The sequence below is a fragment of the Capsicum annuum genome, chromosome 5 (genome assembly GCF_002878395.1).
Source record: "Capsicum annuum cultivar UCD-10X-F1 chromosome 5, UCD10Xv1.1, whole genome shotgun sequence".
Lineage (NCBI taxonomy): Eukaryota > Viridiplantae > Streptophyta > Magnoliopsida > Solanales > Solanaceae > Capsicum > Capsicum annuum.
In genome coordinates this window covers 29120549-29130086 of record NC_061115.1, presented here as the reverse complement: position 1 = coordinate 29130086, position 9538 = coordinate 29120549, and the positions used below count along the sequence as shown (strand labels likewise).

The following is a 9538-nucleotide window of genomic DNA, read 5'->3' as shown; positions in this document are numbered from 1 at the left end:
ATTTTTGAGCCATTTATAATATATTAAGGATATTTTTGAGCTAAATAGATGGATGAAAAGATATTTTTGAACCTGTGCAAGGAGGATATTTGTGTATTATTTTCAGTAGTTGAACGGTATATTATATACTTATTAACCATTAGTGTAATTAAGGTGCAAAAGTCGAAATAGACACTAGAAAAAAAATGTGAGCAAAAGGAAAAAGCAAAACAACGTGACATCAATGGTAGGTCCCACTCAACCACAGCGTATATAAGCCCACACACTCCCCATTTTCCCCATTTTCTCCCAGCAAAAAAACGCCATTAACGGCTTTCTCTCAACTTCAACATTCAGTTTAAGCAAAATTCACACGTTCCAAGCAAAAAGTATAAGCAATGAAGCGAAATTTACATGCAGAAGCAGCGGAGATTCTCCCAGCAATGAAGAAGCAGCTCCGGTCGAAGTTACCACGTCGGAAAAGATCACATATATCTCCGATTCTGCGTTCATTCTCAATTCCTGCTGCTTCTTCGAATTTGACGAGTGAATTTTCACGTGAATTGAGTGTGAATAAGGAAACGGTAGTAGTAGTGAAGAAGAAGCGTGAAATTGAAGTAGATGAATTTCGGAGAATTACTAGAGCTTATTTGAAGAAGAAGGATGCTGAAGTTGAGTTATCCGAGTGCTCTTGTGTTGACTCGTGTTCTGAAATTGTAGGAAAAATTGTAAAAATTGAAGATCCAGTTGATATTTCTCATGATATTGTTTCGAAACAGAAGAGAAATGCAAAAGTTGTTGAAGGAACTGAGGATTCTGATGCAATTTCGTGTTCTGAAGTTATCGGAAAAATCATAAAAGTTGAAGATCCCGTTGAGCAGAGGAATGTAAAAGTTAGTGAACGAACTGAGGATTCAGATGCAATTTCGCGATTTCTGAAAAATTCTGGTGGTTTTTACGGTGAAAGTTCAAAATCCGGAGTTGATGTTGTTGAAGGAAACAGAAATACTGAGGATTCTGATGCAATTTCGAGATTTCTGAAAAATGCTAGTGGTTTTTTCGGTGAAAGTTCAAAATCCGGAGTGGATGTTAGTGTTGAAGGAAGCAGAACTACTGAAAAAATCAACGACGAAGATGTCGTTTCATTCAATTCAGTGTTGCAGTCGCCTTCTGAGTCGAAATGTGGAAATTTATCAGTTCAAACTATCAAATGTACTGAAAACAGAGCAGCGGAAGAAGATATCGAGTCCGAAGTTTCACGAATTTATCCAGAAGTTGAATTATCTGCTCTAGAAAATGCAAACGAGAAGCTCGTTGAACCAGAATTTGATCTAGAATGTTCCGAAAATTTCTCCGTCCTTGATGTTACTGCTGACTATTCATCAGCGTATTCTGAACTTCAGTCGGAGATTTTCCCTGAGAGTTCCGATTTCGATCTCTCTGATTATAGTCCGTCGTATTGGTACGATTCCGGTAGCCAGTTTTCTGAGAAATCGAACGGTGACGCTACTCCTTCTCCTACTTTGACGTTGTTTCTTCGGTTCAGTCAACAGTTCTGCCGATCAACCGCGGCTTTGCAATTCACTTCCGTTAACTCTTCCGAAGATCACATTTCTACTGAAATCACTGTAAGTTCTCTCTCGAAATTCGTCGAATTTATAGTTCATAAATGCTGCGTAGTTGAATGAAACCAAGTATAAATGTACCATAGTAGATATTGAGAATTTAATTTAGCAAATTGAGATAGTAATTAGTATTCTATACTTGTTACAATTTCCTTTTTTTAAGAGTCTAAAAAAAATATAGTAATAAATTTTAACCAACATTTTTAAAATATTGCAATTTATAGTACTTTCTATATAGTTTTGAACATCTAAATTTGAATTTTATAATATCGAACTAATCTAATTTAATTTAAGCTTTGAAAATTAGGCAACTTAACTCTTGAAAACTAAAACGTGAGAACCATTTTGAAATAGAGTATTGGTTAGGTTGAAATTTGCGGATTTTCGTTATGATTTTGTATATTTTCTTTTATGTATTTTAGGGATTGAAAGATGAAGAGGATGAAGAGAGCTATATGCTGATAAGAAACAGAGAGAGGAGGCAATTGTATCTACACGATTACGCGGAGGAATACTGTTCCACTACGGATTCCGGGGATCTAATCGTGCAGCAGAGGTTACTGATGGTTCACTGGATACTTGAGGTTAGTTAGTTACTTAGTGATGAATGTGTTATATTACTCCCCGCAATTGTGAAATACAGTTAAAAATTCCACTGTAAATTGTATGTTGCTATTAGCGAATCAAATCAACTTGATGTGACATGCAAATTAACGGCTTATAGAGCATGTAGAAGTTATAATTTTTTTTAATTAGTGGTGTCATAAGACAATGGAATTCAGTTTGCACGTGAGCCTATAAAGTTGCTGTTCATATTGCGTGAATTGGGGGCTTGTGTGCGCTTAAATATTTTCACCATTTTTCTGAAATGTAACGGTCCTTAGAGTATACGTACATATTGATTGAAAATTAGTTTGATAGACACTACTGTAATTAAATGAATTTAAATTCATGAAATCTTAGAAAGTTGAGTAGAATAGTATCATCAAATTATTTGGAGAGTTCGATAGGTTGTGAAACAGATAGAGAGTGTTATAACTCAATATTATTTGCTTTGTGTTCAGAGTGCCCCAATTGGTGGAATATATTGGCTATGTTGTTGTTGTGTTCATTAACTCATAGGGTAAATAATTATGAATGAAAATTTAACTGTAGTTAGAACTTTGTAATTGGAAAAACTAAGAAATTTGGATCCCACTGGCATTTTAGGTGTTTTACCAATTACCACAAAATGGCCCTAAAACCCAATGGTGCTGGGAATAGTCCGATTCCACTAAACTGCTGTACCTTATTGGAACTTCAAACAGTTCCTTAGATGGTGAAAAATGTGTGGAACTGTTCCTTTAGCATAATAAGATTCCTCTTTTTGTCCGCAGAGAATGCAATACAAAGGAACTAAAATTTGTTTCAACAGCCTATGCTTGAAATTTACACATACAGACTAATGTCACTAGTACTTTGGCAGTTTTTCCCATGTCTAATGCTGGGCATATTTCTTTTACAGCAAGCAACAAGGAAGGACCTTCTGAAGGAGACGATGTTCTTAAGTGTCAATCTCTTTGACAGATTTCTAAGTAAAGGGTACTTCAAAACCAAAAGATGCCTTCAAATTGTTGGCATAGCCTGCCTTACTCTGGCAGTCAGAATCGAAGAAAACCAGCCTTTCAACAGGTAAATTTCTTGTTCCTGATATTATCCAGGCTTGTTCACTTGAGAGCAGCTAGCGTAGTATCACAATGAAATATCTAAAGAAAGTGCTTGAAACCAATTGTAAAACCTGAGGAGCTTAGCATTGCAAATTACATTGCATTCTTTTTCTCCAATATTACTTACTGAATATATTAACAATTTCTGAAAGGGAAGCTTAAATTGACAAGACTAAGGACATTACAGGTTAAAAGTGTTGATATTTACATTCCCGGTCATTATTAAAGCATACTAATCTGCTTAGGTCTCATTTGCTCAAAAGATTAAGTTGACAAGTTCACTACTTTCATTTCAGCATTCGTCAGAAGACATTCACTGTTGCAGGCACTGCATATAGCTGTTCTGAAGTGGTGGCTATGGAGTGGCTGGTGCAGGAGGTCCTCAACTTCCAGTGCTTTCTTCCCACAATATACAACTTCTTATGGTACAAAAATTAACCATACTATGCAATTGGTTAAATTTGATACTTGATGATTTAGGCTTAATATACACCAAATAAAGAAGTAAAGTGCCACATGTCTATTTTATTTGGCTTTTGTCACAACGGCGCAGGTTCTATCTTAAAGCTGCTAGAGCTACCGAATATATGGAGAGGACAACTAAATACTTGGCAGTACTAGCTTTGCTGGGTCATGAGCACTTGTGCTACAGACCATCAACTGTAGCTTCTGCATTGGTGATTCTTGCTTTATCAGCTGCCAATCTTTATGTCTCCTGCCATTTGGTCACCAAGGTAACTTCTGAAAGACATAAATATTAATCAAAGTGAAATGTGTTCATGCCTTTCTTTTAATGCACACATCATCTTCAAAGACAAATCCAAGTATATTCTTAAACGCCAGTTTATCTAAAATTGTGCTTTTTACGTTTGCACGTTTTCTGCAAGTGTAGAGTCATGGTTGGTAGTGCATTTGAACTCTAATTCACATGCTTTTTCATCTCTTCATTCACAGACTCATGCCAAAATAAAAGACGAAGATTTACCTGAATGCATAAAGGTACTATCTTCCTACATACCAATATTTAGCTAATCTTGTTTCTCTGCAGAAACACAGGTAGAGTCGGACTGAAATAGATAAAACAACAATTAAATTACTCCCTTCTTTTGGTTTTGTATAATCAAAGTTGTGATATTAGTAAATAAAGTTGCTGCTTTTAGCTTATCAAGAAGTTACCCAATGGCATGTTCATAAATGACAGAGCTTGGAATGGTTGGTGAAGTACATATGATATTAAAGTGGATCAGCATCTCAGTACACATGATATGAAGGTGGACCAGCATCTCAGTCATCATCTCATATTTTGGAGTAAATCAGTTTATTTTCTCATTCTTTAGCTGAAACTTATTCTTAGTTTCTTGTCAAAGTCGTGGGTAATAACTTCAAGTATTCTTTGAAGTTTGATCAAGTGATGCTTACTTCATTGTTTTGTCCTTGTAACAATACCAAACATACACTTCATGTTACTGTCCTTACCAGGAAACAAGGATGTAGAAAGAACTTAAAGTGTCTGTTGTATTCAGAAAGTTATCAATTACTAAACATTTGTTTTGATGAAAAAGAAAATTTGTGATCTTTATTTCAACTCACATGTTGAAGGATAAGACTGAATATCAAATGAGAAGAAAGTTTGGCAATGGTATTGCCACATGATACCATTTATGAGATTTAAACTGTAACTTTCATACATGAAAGCTAGTATTCATTTTAGCATTTGCCTATACCTTAACAGGTTAATGCTCATTCTCCTGGTTTTATCTCTACAAACCTAGCCAACTGATTTAGAATGCCTCAACAGGTTAATTCTCACTCTCCTAGTTTTATTCCGAAATCTTTACCTTACAATCAGCTCAGTTACAAGGACAGAGCACAATCAGAACTAGCAATTCAAGCCATAGTACTAATTGTTGCTACAATCTTCAGCAGCAAGATCATCCAACTTGGAACTAAAATCAACCATACTAAAAAATTGTTGACATTCCTTAATTTCTCTAGCTGGATTGGTGCAAACTTCCAAGCTATTGTTTCCCAACTTTGCTGCTGTCCACAAATTCTTCTGGCAGGGATCTCAGCAAAAGTGCCTCAAGAATGGAATTAAATGATTTGTTTGTGTTGGGATATCTACAATCTCACAAGGAATTTCCCTTTAACTGGTAGCAAAACATGAGAACTAAATATGTGAGATTTGGGAAGTGATAGTCCATGGCCTTACAATGCACCAAGAGTCTACTTTAAATTAGGAATTTGATCCTGAAAAATCCCTCTTCATCTGGTTCTCATTCTGGTCACTGGAAAGCTTATCTTTTCAGTTTGAGTACTTCAGCATTTAGTAGCCTGCAAAGAATTCTAGCATCGTCCCATGGTATACGCTATTACTTAATGCCAACTTGTTGAGGTTTAGAGGAAATGCATTCCAACGTCTGATGCAACGAGGTTGAAGGTTTTCGATATTTGGCTAGGAATACAACTTCAGATTTTCCAGATGTTGCAAATTTTCTAGGTTATTGAGAGCAAACTAGCCAATCATTACTGAAGGAGTTTTCTTCTGTTTTTGATGTCTTTAGGTTGGGAACTCTAGCAACAAGCCAGGAAAAAACTGTCTGAGCGTATTTTAGAGTTTTTGTAGGTTGTCAAAGAAAAGAACCTTGAAATAAATGTGCCTTAGCTGCTGCATCATCCAGATTTCTGGTGGTAGTGCATGGCTTTCCTGACCCTCCCCGATGAATGATCAGTGTTTGGAGATTCTTGAGCTTGAAGATTGAGCTGGGAAGCTCATCATGAACGGAGAGCGTGATTAATGAACTAGCTTAATGAATTGAATAGGGAAGTAATACATGAAAGAGATGGTTGACTATAGTTAACATTCTGAGCAATTTGAAACCATGGAGAAAGGAGTCTGATAAAATTGTGGATGCTTTTGACGACAAGAAAGATCTAACATGTGGATTTAAATAACCATATGACGTGTATGGGAAGATATCCTAATGAAAATGAAGAGAATTATGAACCTCTAGAGGAAATTTTTCATAATACCTTCTCATGAGATGCAGGAATGTTTATTTTTCAGCTTCCGCTAAGCAAAAGTTGCGAAGGAGCTAAGGAATGCTACATGTTTGAACTTTGAACTGTTGGAACTTTGTTTAAACGTTACTCTTACGATATTGAACATTTAACCACTATCCATCCACACACTTCTTAATTCACCCTCCCTAATTTATCTAAGCTCTAATATGATTATGTGACTTGTTTATACTCCTTCACATGTGTAGAAATCCACACCATATTTATTTATAATTTATTTAATCATTTTTTAACTACATCCAAGTGATGGTCTATAACCTTTTACATAGATCATCGTGGTCTACGTCTAATCATGATATCAGTCGATGCGATAATAAACGTGTAAGTCTACGATAGACTATACTGATCGATCGATGACATAGTTCATGATCTACGACGGTCTATTAAGTGTCATCACCAGTCCAAGATCATCTATTTAAATCATTTTTAATGTAATTGTTTTCTTCCACCGGCCCCAAAACATATGATTATCCATTTAAATCATATTATATTTAATTATTTTCTTCCACCAGTCTCAAAACATGTTACTATTATCTATTTAATTTTTTTTTTTTAATTTAATTATTCATTTTTAACTACCTCCACGTGATGGTCTATAGATGTGTACATAGATCACAGTAGTCTACACATAATCAGGATATCAGTCGATGCATTAATAAAGGTGTAAGTCTATGGTAAACCATACAAATCGATGGCTGACATAGGTCATGATCTACGACATTCTATTTAGTGTCACCACCAGTTCAAAAGAGAAAAATTACTTTTCCAATGGTAAAAAACGGCTACTTTTGTAAGCCATCAGTGTGAACACTTTGTTTTTATTTCATATATAAGGTGTACATCCCTCCTTATTTTATTTCATCTACTTTATTTTATTTTTAAAAATTCTACAATGTCGCAAGCATCTCAATCATCCAATTCTAAAAATACTCTAATTTGTCATTGTGGGAATGCAGTTGTCTTGAGGACGTCACGCACGGATTCAAATCCAGGTCGCAAATTTTATAATTGTGCAATTGCAAAGGTGAGGTGTGCGTGTTTTTTTTAAAAGTTAAGTTAACGGTTATGTAATTATTTTTTTTCCTAGGATAATGGTGCATGCTCCTTTTTCAAATGGCTTGATGAGCTATCACCTCCATTCAGTCCATCAACGTTTATTCCGGGACTCGAGACATCAAATTTTCAAGGCTTGGCAAAATTTAATCTACTATAAAGGCTCCAACAATGTGAAAAAAATAAAGATTTTCTCATGACTTTGTTCAAAGAAGCTGAAGAACAGAGGGATCACTTTAAACTATTGCTACATGACACCCAAATAGAGAGGGATCAACTAAAATAAAAATTGATTTTGGCCGAAGAAAGAGAGAATGCCCTAAAAATGATGTTATGTGCTATAATGCTAGTATTCTTTCTTTGGAAAAGTGTAACATGGATGTAGTGATATTGAATAAATAATAATAGTTCTACTTTTGTATAATGTTAAATACTATTTTTGATAGAACCATAGTCGATTAAACAACACGTCAATTTAAATTCGACCAGCAGGGTAATGATAGACTATGCATACGGTATATGGAATATTAAGTAGACATTCTATGATATCAAGCATACAATGTACCAACTATGACCACACCCTGCATATTCAAATTCCATGACACAAATCAGTTTGATAGAAACAGATTCAGCTCAGAATCATAACAAGTTTCATAAAATAAAAGAATAATTGTCATATCCTACCACCAGATCCTTCAAACTTCATATTTGTGAAATAAAAAAAATTATCATATCATAGCAACTCATCATTTAACAACAAATGTCTCTTTCCCTAAGTTTCTCATCAACATAAGTGTTGCTGTTGATTTCATCAACAATGTCCATGACCACATCTGTTTGGACAGCTTCAACTTCTTTTTTCTCAACAATTGCAGCTGCTTCTTCATTCTCACCTTCTTCTCCTTTTTTTTAGCATGTGCATCAGCTGCTGTTTCTTCAGTTTCCTTTTCTTCCACACCTTCTTTTCTTACTTCACCTGCAGCAGCTGTTTCTTCCTCAGCTTCAACAGCTGTTTCTTCCCCAGCTTCTTTTTTTTGTTCACCTGCTGCTTCTTGCTCAACTTCTTCTTTGTCATCTTTGTCAGCTTCTTCTTCAACAGTTTTTCCTTTTTCTGCGCCTCCTTGTTCATCTGCTGCCGCTTCTTCTTCTTCTTCTTCTGCTGCTGCTGCTGCTGCTGCTGCTGCTGCTGCTGCTTTTCCACCTTCTTCTTGGCTCTTATCTTCTTTACCATCCTTCTTTTCTTCTTCTTTTTCCTCTTCTGCCACAATAGTGGCCAACTCATCCATTTTGCTCTTTTTTTCTCCTTCTTCATTCCTCTCCGATTCATGCACATGCACTATTTCATAATATTACAAAGTGTTACTGATATTTAAAGTTGAATATTCATTAACAACATCAATTAATGAATGAAGTTACCTTGCTCATGTTGTCGCTCATCATTTTCCTTTTTCTTCATTCTTTTCTCTTTGATATAGGCAACAATATCCAACACCGCTTCCTTGAGTGCAGCCACACACTTATGAAGATCCCCGGGGGATGAGGTTCCCGCTGTATCTTTGGAGGTGCTCGAAGAATCATCATCACCAACGGGTACTCCAACGGGGTTACCACCCAAATTCCCGTCATTATCACTGTCCTCATTTGAAGTGAGGACAGTCACCCCTTCTAACTCTTTCTTCAAGCCATCGAGGACGTTATTCTTCACCTTGTCCGTAGATGGCTCAAACGTAATGATGTAATCCATCTTCGTCTCACGAACAATAGGCAAAGATATGGCACGGACAACGAATCATTATCCCCATCATCACTATTACTCCCACTTCCCTCGCACTCTTCACTGTCACCACTGACACTCCGCTTGGCAACATCTTCACTAGAATCGACGTAGTCGCTTATCTCCTTTAACTTCGAATCTGATTCGGACACCGACTCTTCAATTTTCTTTCTTTTTGACACTTTTTCAACTGCCGCAACTCTTTTTTTTTCTACTACTACCAGCGGTGTCGTCTTTCTTTTTAGGAATAATAACTTTTCTACCCATTTTCAACACAGTCTACACCTAAAGAACAAATATCCCATTTTCAGTTCATAGAC

General features: G+C 35.9%; 1 protein-coding gene across 1 annotated transcript; it reads left to right on the top strand.

The window, feature by feature from the left end:
- The first annotated feature begins 268 nt into the window (after positions 1 to 268).
- On the top strand, positions 269 to 4864 carry LOC107871730 (cyclin-SDS). Its single transcript, XM_047412642.1, has 7 exons — positions 269 to 1607; positions 2027 to 2188; positions 3109 to 3275; positions 3607 to 3735; positions 3864 to 4044; positions 4265 to 4309; positions 4512 to 4864. The coding sequence occupies exons 1-7, from the start codon at positions 378 to 380 to the stop codon at positions 4539 to 4541; spliced, it is 1944 nt and encodes a 647-aa protein (XP_047268598.1). The 5' UTR covers positions 269 to 377; the 3' UTR covers positions 4542 to 4864.
- The last annotated feature ends 4674 nt before the right edge of the window (positions 4865 to 9538 follow it).